At 39.0% G+C, this 19,292-nt stretch overlaps 2 protein-coding genes across 8 annotated transcripts in view; one reads left to right on the top strand and one right to left on the bottom strand.

The window, feature by feature from the left end:
* The window catches only part of NBEA (neurobeachin), an 837,833-nt gene that overhangs the window by 219,260 nt on the left and 599,281 nt on the right, over positions 1-19,292 (bottom strand). For all 7 annotated transcript variants that reach the window (XM_027833036.3, XM_043531828.1, XM_043531837.1 and 4 more), the window contains one exon: positions 15,056-15,192. In XM_027833036.3, the coding sequence (XP_027688837.2) occupies positions 15,056-15,192 (137 nt within the window). The remainder of the gene's footprint in view (positions 1-15,055; positions 15,193-19,292) is intronic.
* Positions 10,438-13,867, top strand: MAB21L1 (mab-21 like 1). Its single transcript, XM_007070882.4, has one exon. The coding sequence runs from the start codon at positions 11,338-11,340 to the stop codon at positions 12,415-12,417; it is 1,080 nt and encodes a 359-aa protein (XP_007070944.1). The 5' UTR covers positions 10,438-11,337; the 3' UTR covers positions 12,418-13,867.

Here is a 19,292-nt window from a genome sequence, read left to right as displayed (position 1 = left end):
CCCAGTATGCAAATATATGGATATACATATGCACACACTCATATAAAGACATGGAAATGTATGCATGTGTGTGTACACACACACACACACACACAGAGAAATATATAAATAGAAATAAATATAGATATTATTTTTGCCTATAGCGTGTTATTCATTCATTCTATAGCACTGTGAACTCATTTCCCCGTAACATAAATTACAAAATTTCAAGACATTTTAGAGATAATTGATATTAATTCTTTCATGTTCATTTCCATTAAGAACATTCAGGTTTACACTGGAAAATTAAGCTCTAAAACTTCAGTTCAAAAAGGTACATATACATATGCTTAACTTTAAGTACATGAGTAGTCCCACTGAATTCAACAACACTACTCAGGTCCTTAAAGTCAGACACTTGCTTAAGTACCTTGCTGATGTGGGTCCTAAATCAGAATCATATGTTTAGAAATGGTCACATGAAATACTTATTAGAGAAATAAGTATTCCCATACCTTTTAATAATATGTAAGCACAATCAAGGTTTATTTAAAATATCTGGGGCTAAATTCTGCCCTCAGTCACATCTGTGCATCAAAGGGGTTGCACAGGTATAAACAATGGCAGAGTATTGGCCCTCTATATCCACTTAACAGTACAACTGAAGGGTCAGTTTAAGAACTCACGCACTCATTCTGGCAAACTGCATATTATGTTCACAGCAGAATGGTGTCAATTTCCTACTTTTAAAGCAGCAGAGAAGCATGAACAATTTATAACTATGAGCTTCTATGGCACTATTTGAAATTTTAGCTCTCCCCCCCTCCTTTTTTTAATAAAAGAAACAGATATTGAAACTCTCCTAGCTAATAATTTCATTCTGACACTTGAGTTTAAAAGGTTAAGTTACTATCTGAAGAAAGGTAATCTGGCTGCCTTCATAGCAGCCTATAAGATCTGCAATCTGCATAGAGAGGGGCATTTGTCATCATTAGCTGAGCAGTGACAGCTGGCACCCAGGGTGTCCCAGATTCAAGAAGTGGCAAAGAAAAGGCACTCTCTTAGTTTAAGTTGCCTTTAAGTATAGCATGCTTCATAAGGAGCAAGACTTTCTTTTTGTAATACACCATGATGTAACAACAGTGATACAGCTGCATTTTCTTCAGCACCGGGAATACACTGATATCATACAATCACCAGATGCCTTTAAACAACAAGATACAAGGTTTTAATATGAATGAACATGAAAATGGCTAAATCTTTTTCAAAATTAGGATAGTATGTTTTTCTTCAAAGATGTTTTAGACTGGTTTATAAATTCCATCTACAGGAATAATAAATTGTGGATAAAAAAACCAGTTTTCAGAGAGATGTATATAAATGTGTCTTGAAACCACTAATGGCCAGTCACTTAAGTCAGACAGTTTAGAATGTATGAAAAAAAAAATTGGTCTCACACTCGGAATGCAAGTGAATACAATAGCTGATCGCTTTTATGAATATGTGATCGAGCACCATTTTAATAGCATTATTAGAAACTAAAAACATCTTCTTAGTGTCTATTTAACAACTTGCAACAAGATTTTTATCAAAACGGTTACGAGATTTTGGAAATATACTCGTGTTTAAGATTATTTTACTCACAAATGTATGGATGTAAGCTCTAAAAGAGAAGTCCAATTCATGCCAGCATCAATAATTAAAGTTATGAAAGCCTAGAGAAAAAGGTACATAAACATTAAATGTTCCTGAACTGATGATTTTTTAAAAGTAAAGCTATATAAAGTAAAACCTAAACACTAAAACGCCTTAAAAATATCTTTGCAAGAAAAAGAAAATTACAATGCTCTACAGTTTTCTAGGTTTGGCAACATAATCCATAATGCTAGGTTTTGCATTATTATGTAAACTAGTTTTTCACAAATAAAACTAATTTTTGTGTTAATGTAAAATCTATGCAAATACATGCAGTCATTTATCAGGAAAGCTGACAAGCATTCCATATTGGAGAGGGAAAACAAAACTGCCTCAAGAATAGAGGCAATTAATTATTTCTGTATTTTCTCTTCCTCTGTCTTGAGGCACAAAAGTTATCCATCCAGTTAAAACAGCAAATGAAATAAAGAGATTTTTTATATTTAAAACACATATGGCTTTTGCCTGCAATACTGATCACCACAAGGTCTACAGATGCCCGTGGCTAAATTGTACACTGGCAGATGCACACAGGGGAGAACTGTGCTAATGCAGCGTGGTGAGCAAAACAAATGAAGTACTGAATTTTCTGGAAAAAAAAAAAACTTTTTTTCCATTGAGATATGCAGTTTGCCTACCAAGTGTAGATTAAGTTAGCAATAAATTTAACCTGAAAAACACTCCCTTAGTCTAGTACACCAAAACAGCTAAAAGAAACCTAGCAAAAAAGTGTGTGTGAAATGAAATAAAATACACATACACACACCAGTTGTAAGGAAGGTACAGTCTCTACGTAATGAGTTTGCCAAGATAAACAGTTATGCAGTTTTATTCTCACAATTAAAGACTAATAACACATAATGAACACACTCAAAGAATACAATGAGACAACTGTTGTCGTACATATTTGCCGTTATTTTTACTTATTTGAGGAGCAATCTCTTGAGGTGCTGTTGAAAATTGCAAGCATTAAGGCACAATCTAGCTGATGTGATATTACTTACATACACTTCCTAGTGCCAATAAGAATTCTGTATTTATTAGCTGTTTCCTTTTACAAGTTTATTAAAAAAACATGCACGGGTCAAAGTTAGTCTTTCTATACCTGAGAAATTACTCGCACAAGAGAACAAAAAAGCATGGATGGTAAAACATTTACTGGAAATTACTCAGAATCATTTAGACTGCCATAATTTTTCTCCTAATAGGCCTGTAAACATGCATAACATTAAAATTACTGTTGCAATTACCAAGCAAAAACTTCAGTAAAGACTGTTATTTACATTTTATTTTTGTTTAATGAGAAAAAAAATGTACGAGTACCCATGCCACATTACATAAGAGAAGCAAATTCAACCCAAAAATTAGTTTTAAGAAATGAGATTCAATTAATAAGTGTTTCTCTTTTAATTTGTATAAATTAATTATTTTAGATCAACTGAAAATATTATGTTTCTGAAAAACAAGGAAACAACATTAACATTCACACCAACAAAAGAGAAAAAATTACTTCACAATGTGTGAGTATAAACAAAAGATAAAAATGTAAAACAATAAAAGTAATATTCACAGCACCATTTAAATCTTAGTGAGATGGTTATTTTTGTTTGTTTGTTTAGTTTATGAAGAAAACTTTGTCAGTACTATCTCTATCTTATCAAGTATGCCACAAATGCTTTTTTCTTACTTTGGAATGTACTAATACATTATACTACTATTATACATTCATACTAATATAGCTTATTTTTTTTCAGGAACAAAGGGCAGAAATTTCTGTAGCTGGGTAATACCACACACTTCAAGAACTGTATGTTTAATTTCTGAATTAATAGCATATATTTTACCTCTACATAAATTCTCATCTTTGTTATTTTTGGTGATGTTTAAATTTGTCGTCGTGTGTGATGAAATATCATGGATTGTGCCTTGTCACAAAAGGCCTGATTTGGTAGACCTCACCCCAGTACCGTGATGACAATGGACATGGGGATTTCTAGTACTCCAGTTAAAATTCCACTCCCAATTTTAAAGGAGGGTTGGAGTAATTTCACTGCTCCTAATAGAATTTACCTCCTCTCCAAATACTAAATCATACCTTCTAGAGAGACTTTTACTCCACTAGTTCAGAAGTAATGGCGGGTTTGTTTTGTTTTGGGGTTATTTTGCCTTCAGAACACAGCAGATTACAAGTGTCAGGTATTTTCTAACGAAACCTTTAACCTCATAGCTATTCAAATTACATAAACTGTTATACAACCAATATACTCAGCATATTTTTCAGGAACAGAGTATAAATGTTTCCAACAATCACATCAAGTTGTTCATATCTACGTTTGTCAAGAGGCACTGCTTCTTTTTAATTTATGTTTATGAAACCACACCCCTCAATCCTATTTGTGACAGTGTGTGCATGCATGCGCACACACACACTCACGTCCTCTAGTACATGGGGCTTATGACAGGCTAAGGAAGAAATTTTGTGGGAGCATCTTGCTAAAACATGGGCAACACGGCACTGTCTTTTTTAGGCAAAACTCCTCAATGACATCGTTAGAGATTAATTACATCAACGGGAGTTTTTCTTGAGAAAGGAGAGGACTGGGCACAACATAGTTTTTCCACAACAATGATCACATATGAATGTAAAAGCTTTTCAAGAAAAATATAAGACACACAGGTAAATTTTTAGATATGGTGCATTTCATATTTTATGTGGAATTAACTCTCAAAAATTATTCCACTTAAGCACGGAATTCTGTGTGGGATCAAGGCCTAACTGTACAGCTTGAGAAGGCCCATTGGATTTCAATGAGAATAATCATATATTGACTGGTAAGCAAGTGTGTGTGCAGAATCAGGGTCTTTCTAAGGTTCAATTAAACGTATTTATCATTCATGACCAATTCACTCAGCCATCTGCATCCACATTATTCTGGCGAAAAAAAATGTGGAAGCTATACACTAAATTCTACAATGAATTACCAGTTTCTCAAGGCTATACTAAAATATGTAAAGCATGTATTCTTACGCCTAAATCTAGATTAAGTGACATGCACAGATGGTTACCACACTTGACCTACATAATGCAAGGTGAGGGAGAACAGGTTGGTTCTCCAGGTAGAATGACCTGGTATGCACATATTATTGACGGCATTAAAAATATCAATGAACACAGGCTATGACAAAATGTATGTGAAGAGATAAAGCACTAATAGCCGTTTTGTCTGATTTTTAGGGATGTTGAGCACCTGCAGTTTCCATTGGCCTCTACACAGGAGTTGCAGATTCTTAGCACCTAAGAAAAATAAGTCATTTATGTTTGCTAGCCAATGTAAAAATTATTTTACAAAATACCTGTGACAAAGGTATTTATGTTCCTGTAACACTGTTCTCTTATTTGGGTTAGACTAATAGATGTTGAGCAAACCACAGAAGGTGAATACACAAGCAGAGTAATGTCATAATTTACACAATTATACATTTTTAAATGTTACTGCACTTTGGTTTTGATTTACTTACATTCTCTACTCCTTTGGTCCTTCCACCACACAGTAAATTTCAGAAATATAAGTTATCAAGAGGAAAGGTTATTTTAGACATGCAGTCATTGGAAGCTGCTCATCCAACACATACAGCTTTATTCTCAAGGTCAGTGTTGAATTCTTTCAGTTGCTTAATCATATACAGCATGAAACAGTAATGAGAATTCTGCAGTGTTGGATGACCCACTACAGATGTAGTAGATTAAAAGGCGCTAATCCCTACTGATTCCATATTCCTCCCTGGGTTCAGCAAAAAAGAGCATTCTTAAAGTAGGAAACCTTTAAAAAAAAATCAGTGTTGGATTACTTAAATAAAATCCTGTGTATGAGAAATGTCTGGTTTTGATGAAGCTGATATAGAAGTGAACCAAATGAATAATACAATGCATTTCTCCTATATGAAAGTTTCTGCAGTTTCCAGCAAAAAGTGCAATTTGCAGTTGTGCAAAATGTGTGTTTGTTTTCTCTATCATTTTACATTTCAAGAGCAAATTAATAGTTGTTTTTACATAAGAACATACAAAACAGGGACATTTTAAATTAAAAAAAAATTCGTTACTTTCCAGGATGACAAAGTCCAATACTGACACATGATAATTCATATTAATTTTTAATATTTATTTTTAGTGAGGGGACTAATCCATCAAATTGTGCAATTAAGATTCTTTAGCAGTCACAATTGTAATAACTTATACTGTAAACATCTGAATCTGATTATTTTTCATCTTAAAAGATAATTATAAGGCTCTGCACAAAACTGCATACCATTTAATATTATCAAAGAAAATATTTTTAAAATGATAAATAAGTATTCATTCATTCATATATAAAACCTATGTGTTATATAATGAGTATTAATGTCACTAACATGAAACTTTTGGGGGAAACCATATGAACTTCTTTACTTTTTAAATTTACTCTTGTTTTACTAATTCCTATGTTTGAAAAAGAAGTCAACAGTAAATAAATAAATAAAAAATAAAGTACCTTCAAGTTATATTACAAGAAAAGATTCTTCCTATCTGCTTTTATAGAAAATGGCATCTAAAGCAAATCCTCTAAAAATGTGTGTCCAATTTCTCTAGTGTAAAAACATAAATGTATTGTGGCTGGCAGGATGATACAGATAAAATAGCCAGAGTGCACTAAAAAAAAAAAATTAAGAGCCAAGAAATCAGATATGTTCAATCAGCCTTCAAACCTTCTCCAGCAGCAGGGATAAATAATTTAATAAACTCAACTTCATATTCTTTTTCTTTCTCTAACACAATAAACAGATATTAAAAAAATAAAATTTTACATTCATGAATAGTTGTGTGTAGAATCACAACTATTATATAAGAAGAGATACAAAGAAATATCAATATAAGCACTTAACATATGTGCTTATATATTCTAGCTAACCTATACTTTCTTTCCACATGAAAGAACAGTATTGCTTAAATTTATGATCTGGCAACTGAAATTTTCAAATTAGGTTTACTGAAACACAGAATCCCTGTATTCACACATTTTTCAACACAATTGGGCTTTTTGGCTAATAAGACGACTGCTTAAGCAACACATTTTGAAATGTCTAAATGTAAAATGTGTTTCCAGCAGATGTGGTAGTAGTGGGTAGACCTAAATAATTAGGAAAAAATACCTAGAAAACAGTAATTTGGGAAAACTTACCTCTCTCTATTTCATAGGCCTCCAACTCCTAACATCACAAATGATCAATCATCATTTTAATGAGATGATTTTAATCTCACTCTTCCAGTATAAATCATTATCTCTAAACATGAAACTGAGTGACAGAAAAACCCACTCTATAGTTTTATAATTTACTAAAACCACAGCATTTTAAATATAGGATTGCAAAGTGAACAAACTCAGATAAATGCTCAGAAAACATTCCTAAAATGAACAGATTTTACCATGCCAACAATTAAAGGGTTCATTCCTTCATTCATGGATAAAACTTTAAACTGGTGCAATGAAATTAATGGCAGGCTTTAATAATAAATGCAACCTATGTAACATTAAATTTTATATTTTTGCATATTTGCATTAATCACCAAAATGTAACAACTAAACATAATTATCTACATTGCTCACTTGCTTTTAGGTAAACCTTTACATTTTATTCTAAAGCTTTTGATTCAGGAAAGATACAACCTTAATTTTCTATTTTAACATATTGTACTAATAAATAACAAATTAGCACACCGGCTGAAAGTTCAAGAAATTATTTTGTTTTTAGAAATAGCAAAAATCTCTCTCTCTCTAAAATACAACTTTAATTTAACTGAATTAGTTGGCAGATGAACTAAATTAAATGTAAGGACTTTGGAGTATGTGTCATCTCCCCAGAAAGCAGCAGTCACCATGACAAGGATGGACGAAAACACATGCCTTTGTCTGAAGTTTCAGAGTAGCAGCCGTATTAGTCTGCATACGCAAAAAGAACAGGAGTACTTGTGGCACCTTAGAGACTAACCAATTTATTTGAGCATAAGCTTCGTGAACTACAGCTCAAATTCGTTAGTCTCTAAGGTGCCACAAGTACTCCTTTTCTTTTTGTCTGAAGTGTTTCACTTTCGGTTTTAAACAACGATGATGTCTAAACTCCACCGGAAGGATTTATTTTTCAGTTGTGTGGAAACAGAGGCAAACAAAAACGAAGTTAATTATTTTTACATTTTCAATGCCTAAAGGAAGCCACGGTGCCCCACGCCGCCAAGGACTAATATTTTGGGGCAGCCACTTAGTAACAGTGATAACGTATCTGCCTGTGTCCTTTTGTGCTGGTTATTGTCAGATCCAGATGCCCAATGGGGGAACGAGACGGAGTAAGAAAACAATTCAGCAAGTTCATTTTTCTTACTAAGGAAACCTCCGGGAGCTGACTTCACTTTGTCGGAATAGGTCGACTTGGCCTACAGATTTCCCTGCAGCTTCGCACCGGGCTTTCTTCCCCGCAAGTTCCAGATTCAGTTAAAGAGCACTCAAATGCACCCAAAACGCCTGCCTACGGTTTCACTTAGGACCCGTTCCCCCTCCGATTCAAGGCAGATTGGCCAATGTCCTCAAGGGAGCTGGATCGGGCCTTTGGAAGCAATTAGGGGCGTCTGGGACTCTCCCCCATCCCCAAGCATGCCTGTGCCTGCTCCTGCTGCGGCCTCTGTTCACAAGAAGCTCTCCTGGGACCCGATGGGGGGTTGACCTGAGCAAGGTGGGTAGGACGGGCTCCTCCATCCGTGCAGCCGGGTCCACCTGGCCACATGTGGATTGTAGAGGCAACCCACGTGGGGGTGGGGATTGCGGCACACGCATTACCCTTCCTGCGCACACGGACCTCGGGGCGGCTTCTTGGCAGAGCGGGGTGTTCTCTCGCTCCTCTCTCCCGCGCACACAGCTGCGACGACATGGGCGCAGGGAAGTTGGAACGGCACGTACTAGTGGAGGGGCTAGTAGCGCTGCGGGCAGAGGCGAATACGCAGCCACCGCCACCGGGATGCGAAAAGGGGGGAACTAAAGATAATCGCAGCAGGCGACAGCGATGCTCAGAAAGCATCTTCTGCCCCCTGAATTAGAACAGGGCATGTACAGGGGTGTGGGCAGGGCAGAGGGGCGACCGCGCGTGTGGAGACGGGGAGCGATACGCTGGTTTGTGATGTGAGGGATGAACGGGGGCAGCTGAACGCCCCATTCCCGGGGTTGCAGCCGGCGGCAGCTCCGCTCCCGCCTCCTCCTTGCAGAAGGAGCTGCGCGCCCCCCCTGCCCAGGCCAACGAGCCGCAGCAGCGTCAGGGTCTCGGACCCGGGAGCGTGGCCTCTTGGGGATTTCTGATTTTCAAAGCGCAGTTGTTGAGAGAGCACCGGGGCAAAGCATTTTGCTCCCAAGCTATATGGCTAAATCTGGAAATAATACCCAGCCCGCTCAGCAGAGGGTCAGAGCCTGCCTGCTCACCAGCCTGGTTTTCGTCCCCTGGACATGACACTTTGGATGAAGTGAAGAAAGCTGAAGACTATGGAAAGTAGCTATTCCTTATAAAAATACCAAGAACGTGCTGCGGGCACATTAGGATGCGATTGAGGAGGGGAAAGCTCCTTAAGGGTGAGCTGATGTCTGCTGTTCCTGGGTTAGGAGTCTAAAGACAAGCCCGGTTTCATTTTATTCGTGAGTAGAAAGTTACAGACGCCCATCAAATTCTTCATGTGGATCAACAGTCCCCGAAATACAGGAGCGTCTGCACTAACGCTACGTCGAGCAAGCAAAGCACAAAATAAACTCTTCCACACCTTGGATACAAACGTTGCCGCATTAATAGGCTAGTGACAGGAAAACGTTAATGGCATAAGACATCCCTCTCCAAGCCGATAGATGTTTCTTAGAAAATAATATCAAGGGACAGTAAATTTAAAAATTAAGAATCTGATTCATAAATTAAAATTTCTTAAAGACACTAGAGGAAAAAGCGCGTGCTATGGATATAAATCACGTTTATTCTTAAACAAAGCACGGAAGATGCTGCGAAATATGTTTGCCGTTCCAGTCTTTGCAAACAGGAGGACCGATTACTGACTCTTAAAATACTAAAGAAGAAATTTGTTTAATTATATATCACACACACGAATATCCAAACTGTCAGATTAGTTGTCTGCCAGCATGTCTGCACTCGCTAATGTCCCTCCCGTGTGCATATTTATTAAAACACAGCTTGCAAATAGAGTTCACATTAAAATAAACTGTCCAGATAAGGAGATTAATAGATATTTATTTTGCAACGATGTCCTGAAAGGCATCTGAACATATATGGCGTTGCAATATATTAGTGACATATACCGAATATAAAAATGAAGCTAAGCACTAGCAAATAAGATTTACACTAAGTATCTGCTGCTTCTGAGACTGAGTATGAAAACAAACTGTTAGATGCGTTTAGCAAGTGGTATTTCCTTCATACGTTACAAATATATATATTAAAAAACAGGCAGAGATAATGCAATATCTGCGTAACCTTAAAATCGATTATACCTCGTCAGAACATGCTTTAAAACAATTTAATTAGCGGATGCTGTGTAATATTTTATTCCTGCAAACACTACATTGCCGAGAATCTATGGCCTTATACTCTGGCCAATTCACGAGGGGAAAACTTCTGACCTGCAATTACAGACAACTTATCAGGAGAAAAGGACACCATGATTTGACGCCAAGAGCGAGTTAGTGAATTTACGTATCTGTTCTTTAAAGAGTGAATCCCCATATATAGCTCAGTAGTTGATGGATCTCCATTAATACACCTGCATTCACATTTCAGCCTTAAAGAGACAAACAGGGATTTAGTGCAGAACACCACAGTTTTGCCAAGTCCTTTCAAAACATCAGTACGCTTCAAATTACACCAAAAGCCGAGAGATTCTTCTTGATTTCCAAAATGTATAGGTGGCCTGGATGCTTTTCTGCCAGCAGCCGCCTACCTTTAGTTTGTGTATACATATATACGTGTATATATAGCCAAGAGACGGATTAATTAGCCGGGTTTGAGCTGAAGGAGGCTGCAGTGACGAGACCAGTGGCGATTGGCCGCCCGCCTGCCTGGCCCTGCCTTTATAATTTCCACACGAGAGCATCTGGGCTCTTATACTAACCAACAGCCAGCTTCTCCTGACACATACACACACACAACACACCGACACCCAGCACTTTTCCCACCATCTGATTAACAACCCTGCACACACACACAGTGATTACTACAGGAAAACATAAATACATACGAAGAGGGTTTATTATTTTGACTACTGGAAGCCTTGCTGTGTCTCAGTTCAACTTTTGTTTTTATTGCTGCTGGGGAATTGCCGATCTCAAGGCTTTGCTCTCACTCAATGATCCTTTAAAAAAAGAAAGGAAAGGAAAGAAAAATATCGCTCCCCCCTTCGAGACGGCTGCTCTGAAAAGGCAGGAAGAGAGCATCTGAGCAGCAGTTGCCACAGCGTGTTTTGAAAGACATTTGTTACGTTTCAGAGCGCTGCAGCCTGTTTCCCCTCTGAAGTTGGCTCCAGCCTTAGCAGCCGCATTGGATCCCACAGCCTATTGCGAGACTCCGGTATACAATCCGGATCTCTGCCCCAATATGATCGCGGCCCAGGCCAAGCTGGTGTATCATCTGAATAAATACTACAACGAGAAATGCCAAGCCAGGAAAGCCGCCATCGCCAAAACTATCCGAGAAGTCTGCAAAGTGGTTTCGGACGTACTAAAGGAAGTGGAGGTGCAGGAGCCCCGTTTCATCAGCTCTTTGAACGAGATGGACAACCGCTATGAGGGCCTGGAGGTCATTTCTCCCACCGAGTTTGAAGTGGTCCTTTATCTGAACCAAATGGGAGTTTTCAACTTCGTGGACGACGGCTCTTTGCCGGGCTGCGCCGTGTTAAAGTTAAGCGATGGGCGCAAGAGGAGCATGTCCCTTTGGGTGGAGTTCATCACGGCTTCTGGTTATCTTTCTGCTCGCAAAATCCGGTCCAGATTTCAGACTCTGGTGGCCCAAGCCGTGGATAAATGCAGTTACAGAGATGTGGTAAAGATGGTGGCTGACACGAGTGAAGTGAAACTGAGAATCAGAGATAGATATGTCGTGCAGATCACTCCAGCTTTTAAATGCACAGGGATCTGGCCAAGGAGTGCTGCCCACTGGCCACTTCCCCACATCCCCTGGCCGGGACCCAACAGGGTAGCAGAGGTCAAAGCTGAAGGATTCAACCTTTTATCCAAGGAGTGTCACTCTCTAGCAGGCAAGCAGAGTTCAGCCGAGAGCGATGCCTGGGTGTTGCAGTTCGCAGAAGCGGAGAACAGACTGCAGATGGGCGGCTGCAGAAAGAAATGCCTCTCTATTCTCAAAACCTTACGGGATCGTCATCTGGAACTGCCGGGCCAGCCCCTGAATAATTATCACATGAAGACTCTGGTTTCATACGAGTGTGAAAAGCATCCCCGGGAATCGGACTGGGACGAGTCTTGTCTGGGCGACCGGCTCAACGGGATTTTACTGCAACTCATCTCCTGCCTTCAGTGCAGGAGGTGCCCACATTACTTCTTGCCCAACTTAGACCTGTTTCAGGGAAAACCTCATTCAGCCCTGGAAAATGCAGCCAAACAAACTTGGCGACTGGCTAGGGAAATACTCACCAACCCGAAAAGTTTGGAAAAACTTTAGAGGACAATTAAAATGGGCCTAACTGATCAGTCTTCTTATTTTCAGATAAAGTTTAAACTTCCTGTTCGAAAAGTCAAATATTTCCACTTGAGAATGCTAATAATATTCTCTTTAAAAGGAATATTGCTTAGGCTCCTCACACACACTCACAACAGCAAACACTATGACATGTCTTCATCACAGTTTTGAAATTCCCCCTGAAAAATGTATCTTAACACCCGGAAACAAATTCGGCTGTAATTTAACATGATTGTGACCATTCTGCCTAGAAACGGCACCAATGGATTATAACAAACCCCAGTATTTTTGTGTAAATCCCTCTGTGAGTAAAAGCTATTTGGATATGCCATCTGAACAAAACCCTAATGTACATTTTAATTTGTATCAAATATTGTGATCGCACATTGTCTTTGAAATTGTGGATGTTGGTGTTTTGTGATTTGGTGAACAGAAGTTAAATTGCCATTTCGGATACTTCAGGACATTTTCTGCTAAAGAAGATACCATTTAAAAAGGTAGATTTTATCATGGTACTTTTGTTAATTGTCTTTTGAAGTGTCTGAACTTAAAAGTTTACATTTTTCGTTTCATATATATTGCTTGTTCTATTTCTAACATTCCATAAATATACTTGAAATGTTATTTAAATATATTCAAAAGAAATTTGGATTCTGCTTATATAATAACGCTTGAATATTGGAATTATATATTTGAAAAATGCACTTGAAATACACTGGATAATGACTTTTTGTGATTTAGATTTTAATTTCTGTTGCTGATTTTATTTAATTACAAGCTAATAAATGAAGTAAAATAAATATTGTTAAGCGTTTCAAAACTGGATCAAGTTTTCTATTTGAAAATATGGCCAATGTAATGTTTTGCAAATCATAAGGGAGCAGCCCTTTTCCTACCGACTAGTTTTGTAGGAGAAGAAAATATTGGTGTATTATATGCACCACAAATTCGTGTGGTAATTAACAGAGCAACACTTTCTTCAGGCATCAGAAAATAAATTTACTTTTGAAAGATTCGCTATACCAGGTTAATGTTTCTGCATGGTTTTGAACAGTACTGAGGAAACAAAACACAGCACTGAAGGAGAGGCTACTGAATGAGCAATGAGTTTGATTCCTGACAAAAATCAATATTTTGGAGCAAGTAGTAATAAAGAAGAAAGCAAAATTTACAGGTGAAGAGGTCAAGCCAGTAGCAATAAAATGAAGAACAATATAACTTCCGACCTACAGATCCACTATGGATGTAACAAGGTTGCAAGTTGCATCTGTAGAAATCAACTCCCTGTGTTCAAAGGGCATTCAAAGAGAATAGCATGTGCACATCCATAAAACTGTAAGTGATCACAGACTGTCTGTTCATACTCCAACATATGATTATTCAGAACGTATATTTCCTTAAAATATTTTAAGATTAAAATGCAAAATAATATACACCCAAAATAGCAACGTATATCATTTATTTAGTAACTTAATAGTCAACAAGTGCTGAACTAAGCAAATTGCCGATATAATAATGTCCAGTTGTAAGAACTCATAGTGGGTGGGTATTTGTGATACCATTACAATGGCTATTGTGCAAGAATCTTTTTTTATTTAGTGCTACGAGCACGTTCTGAATGTCAGACATTATTCGTCAATAGAAAACCTGCTTTATTAAAACACACGTTTTCAAAAGCGATCACTGCGTTTTTAAAAAGTTATCACTGAAAAGCATTTACAGTGAAGGTCTTTTTACAAGAAACAATATTGGAGTGACTTTTAAAAGTATCTCCTGTATTTTTCTCCCCTACTTAAGAAACTTGTAATATTGTTTTGTGAATGTATAGAGAATAAAGCAATAATAAGAAGTATAAACTACATGTCAGAAAGGTGCCCCATAGATAGATCCCTATAACAATCCCCCACCACATCCCCCACCACATGTATGCTCGACTTTAAAAAAAAAACCGGATTCAAATTTTTATTCTCAACGCTAATACAGGTCAAATATATGTAAATCGCTCTTAAATTGATTGGATCTACTTCTCTTGCAGATGTCAAGGTGTTTTGTAATATTAAACAATGCAAAAAATTAGATATTTGCCAAGAATTAGCTCTTGTGCTCAGGCCCACATGATAGCCATTTTCTTTTTCAGAAAGAGAACATTAATTTCAGTATTTGAACAGATAACATTTATTAAAACGTGCAGCATTTTCCTATTTAGAAACTAACATTCTTGAAATAAAGGGATTCTATAAAATCCACTGCAAGAGAAAAGCCCATCACTGTGTCTTAGGGGACCGCAGTCTGGGACCGCTGTTACCTCAAGGGATTTCAGAGCAATTGGCTTAACTGCTAAATCTGCCCATGTTCATACAGAGGCATTCAGAGAAAGATTGTTAAAAATGTGCACGCTGTAAGTAATAGAGGATTTGCCATCATTAATACATTTCGCTTTTTAATAAAACACAGTAAAAGCCCACAGGAGTAAGAGGCGTCTGGGGGGAGGAGGGGACCTTCCGCACTCTAGGCTGTGCGTTCCGATTATGTTCTCCGGGCAGTGTTTAACATACAAATCGCGTCCAGACAATGCGTACTGTAAACACACCCAGCTCACGAGGAAACGCACTCTACTCACTTTGGGGTCAATCTTCTTGAAGGCCGGATCATCCTCATCCACCTCGAAGTAGATTTCCGTGGTGGTGATGGAGAGGGTCCCTTTGGCCACTACCACAGGGGCGATGAGCTGTGCCGGCGTGCTGAGAACCACCGGGCCTGCAAGACAAGGGCAGGGGCGTCAGGCCGTAGCAACTCCAGCCGGCCCTCCCCCATTCCTTACTGAATGCAGGCACCCAACAATCAGCCTAATAAAGTCCATTTGTAAGTTGCTTTATATCTTTCTTGCCAGGGCTCACCACCCTGCTCTCTCGTGAGTAGTCTGACAAGAGTTTGTGAGCGGTAGGGTGAGACTCCGAGATGAATCAATGACCAAAATTCAGGGGGGCTAGAATGAAAAATTATTGCCCTCAGAAGCGGGTTCCTTCTCCTTTCGTGACCTTCTTATTCCTGATTAACACTAACACTGTTTAGATACAGGAGGTGGCAAGTAGCAGTGACACGTTACATATAGTTCTCAATAAACAGGGTCAGCCGGTTCAGGCGAAGGGAGTCCCAAAAGCTCATAGTTTGCACAAAGTCTGGGGATTCATCTCTAGATATCAGCGCTTTCCTGGGAAAAGCAAATACAGCCGTCTGTACTTTCATAGAAGCCGAAAACATTCCCTTTCATTAGTGTTAACTCCGAGTCTACAGCTTAAATCAGAAGACATCACAAAAGAAAAACAAATAGCCACATGTGATGTCTCAGAAAGCGGCACCCAACGTTTTATACCTTTCCAGCAAGATTTTTATTTCAATGTCTCACCGCTAAGAACTTTAAAAAATAATTTTACCATAACATTTTACACAAAATATAATTCTTTGCCACCCGTGTGTGTGTGTATTGAGGAACGGGGGTGGGGTAATTTGTATTCTAACTGCCAGCCTTTAGGGCGCATTGTGGGAGGTTTTAATTTTAGGAAACCATTTCTGCTTTAATACAAAGAGGCGCTGATCTTTAATCCGAATTCAGTAAATCTGCCGTTAAACTGCTGATGTGATTTAGGAAGCTCACTTATTTTAAACAAAAATAGACTAAATATAAAATTCTCTTACAAGTCCACAACTAACTTGCACGAGGAAATCTACATCTAGACACATGAAGTATAAGTAATAAAGGCTTACTCGACATTTTGGAAACTCAGTGAAACCAAGATATTTTATATATAGCCCTTTTAAAAGCTATTCATCTCAATGTACAAAAAAGAGAGATCCTGTTCATATTTATGCAGTTAAAATGTTCTGTACAAAAATCGGGATCGCGCGCAAGGTGACCATCAGACCGGTGGATCTCCAGTTGCAATCCGCAGGCACTGCCGAGACTTTCTGTGGTGGGTGAGTGGTGTTTCACACCGGCACGGGCAGGACAAGCTTTGGGCTTGCTCTGCACAACCGCACCAAGGCTAATAGGCACCGGTACAATCTTCTCCTCCTCCCACAATATTTTACATACACACACACACACTTTACAAGCGGATGGTGTAGCAACACTTCAAATTACACACTTAGCCCAACTTAGTCGTGTATCAGCGCATCTAGCTGTCAGGTGAAACACCCAATTTGAGACTGTGTTGCACAATGTATTGTCATTTCCTTTGCAAGATAAATGAAGGGAAAGGCACGGATTATTGTGTGTACAAGAGGGAATCTAAAACTCACTGTTTCACTGACAGCTTTCAGCAGCCCAGTGTGGCAGGCTAGATAATATTGATACAAACTCTAGTATTCCTTCCTTTTATTGTTTTCTATCTCCTAATAAACCAGTGTAGCCTCTTGAATCCAGTCAGCTGATCTGAATCACATGCCGAGGGTTTGCTTTGCTCCTGTCCCCTTTAGCCTCCATCTTCTCTCCGTTATTCTGCTGTGGGAGCCGAGCCCAGCCGAGCCGCGCCGCTAGGAAACCTGGCCTCTCTGCAAAGGGCAGGGTGATCGATCTGCAACGGCGCTTTAAAGGCTCATCAATCTTAATCTAGGTTGCTCAAGTAATTATGCCCGATTCTGTTGTACGATTACAAGTGGATTTGGGTTTCTATTCCCTAGGCCCCTCTCCTTTGTGTTTATAGAAGGAGGATCTATCTATACGGACAGCAGCTCCCTACCCTGCAGAACCACTTGCCCTCTTAAGCAGACCATTCCAGCCCCTCTTTTAACCCTTACCCAACAGTACCCCCAGAGCAGCCGTGTTGCCCTCCCTACTCATTATGCTGTACACACAGCAATGGGTTTACGGGCCTTTGTGCGAAAAGAAAACTGCGTTAAGATGATGCATATTGGAAACAACTTGATATTCTATCATTTTAAGGAGGCGTTAGTGGGCCTTACTGAATCCCAGAAGGAAGATCATCTGTTTAATCCAATTACCTCTCTTTCCCTTGTGTTATGCGAATAAAATAAAAACAAAGTTACTAGTATTTAATGGTCAAACAGCCAAAGCCTATCACCAGAAATCTACAAGGACAATAGGGGAACATCGTGAGTAGATTCCTATGGGTACGTGTGTGACTGTGATAGAGTGTGTGTGTGCGCACACACCCACACACCCACCCCGGTGCTACAAGGCAGGAGGGGTTCACTTCCAAGACTGTGATTTAACTCAGGGATCAGTGAATTTCAGACCCCCCCCCCCCGAGAAAGCCTCAAAGCGCCTTAAACAGTAAAGTGATTTTGACCAAAAAATAGCGCCCCTGTATTCAAACGACATTCTAAATGTGTAGAAACGTAATACAAGCGAGCTATGGAAATACCGTTACGAATAACCTTTATTGTACTTTCTAAGGAAAACGGCTAATGTTTATGAAATATTTTTCCTTCCAATGAGGGCGTCCTCTGAATAAGGTGTAAGGGATTTCTTATTTTGTTACAGGGAAAATAGATTTTATAATTCCTGCCGCCGTCTCTCCTCCCTCCCCCCGAAGACGACACAAAATGAAATATTCAGTCTTATTAGTGTGTCATTTTTACACTAGTCCTTTGGAAATCTCCAATTACAACTTCCAATTCCATAGCACGTTTAAGGAGCACTGAGTCTTTTTGTTGTAGCCTTCAGGGAGCAAACCAGCCACTGAGAGAATACGAAATTAATCCACTACAGCTATAGAGAGAGAGGATTATGTTTTAATCCCCTTTGGGACAGTCTCTGGATTTTAAGGATCCGATATTAAAATGTTTACATAAGGCATAATCAAAATACTGCAGATTTTCCATATGGTACCCAGTTATCTGGAAGCTTTGGGTTCTTTTCCAAAACACAGCCGACCGCCTGGTGAAGCAACAGCGCGGCACACCTGACGCCGGAAAGAGTCCGATGGGCTCGTTCGGTTTTGGACAGATAACGGGCCACGGCTACCAATCGAACCCACTCACCTTTGGGGCTGGAGAACAGCGCTTTTGGCTCGGAAGCAAATATTCACTTCAAGCACAGTCACAGTAATAAAAGCGTGCATAGTAATGAACCCTCCCAGCACATACCAGTATGATATGTGGGGCATTAGGAGGCAGTTAAAAAATGAATATTGCTTATATCTGCTCCTAATGCACGTATATTCAACTGCAACTAAAAATCCGATGCTCCCACCTGAGCTCTAGAAAGACGGGACCTGTTTCCCTGCACTATTTCACTATACAATTTGGGGTTTGGTTGTGGGTTGACGGGCCACCACGCCCTGTTACCTCTAGAAAAGGAGACAAAAAGAAGAGTGGAAATGCTTGTCAGGAATTTGGAGGCTTAGAAAGAGAATATCTTTTCAAGTACAATTTGGTTGAACATTTCCAACCATTTTGAAGTAGACCAGGGGGCCAACAGTGTAACGGAGGAAACGCAACGAACACTTACAGTTAAGAATTCACTTTAGATCCACAGGTTTTTTAATCGGCTCACGTGTAGGACTTTCCGCCTGGTGTCCCCTGTGGTAGGCACATGTGATTTACATTTCTAAAACAAACGATGTAGCGAATAGACACTTTTAAAAAGTAATATTTGTTTTTTCAAAAGTAAATACTTGTGGGATTGGGCGGTTCCACTGAAAACGCAGAAATCAGTATCTGTTTTTTCCCTTCATTAACATTTTGATATACAGGGAGTTGGTTTCTTGTATTATAAGGATAGCAAAGAAGGTCAATGCAAATAAAAGTTTTACGAGCTGAGGGACAGCTTACAATTTACAAAACCAACATCGATAAAATTACTTCTCTGGAATCTGGCCTTTTATGAAAGCCCA

The sequence above is a fragment of the Chelonia mydas genome, chromosome 1 (assembly GCF_015237465.2).
Source record: "Chelonia mydas isolate rCheMyd1 chromosome 1, rCheMyd1.pri.v2, whole genome shotgun sequence".
Classification (NCBI taxonomy): Eukaryota; Metazoa; Chordata; order Testudines; family Cheloniidae; genus Chelonia; species Chelonia mydas.
This window is presented reverse-complemented; position numbering and strand designations above follow the sequence as displayed.

Coding starts and splice junctions, on each gene's coding strand:
- MAB21L1 (XM_007070882.4), top strand. CDS start 11,338: ATGATCGCGGCCCAGGCCAAGCTGGTGTATCATCTGAATAAATACTAC.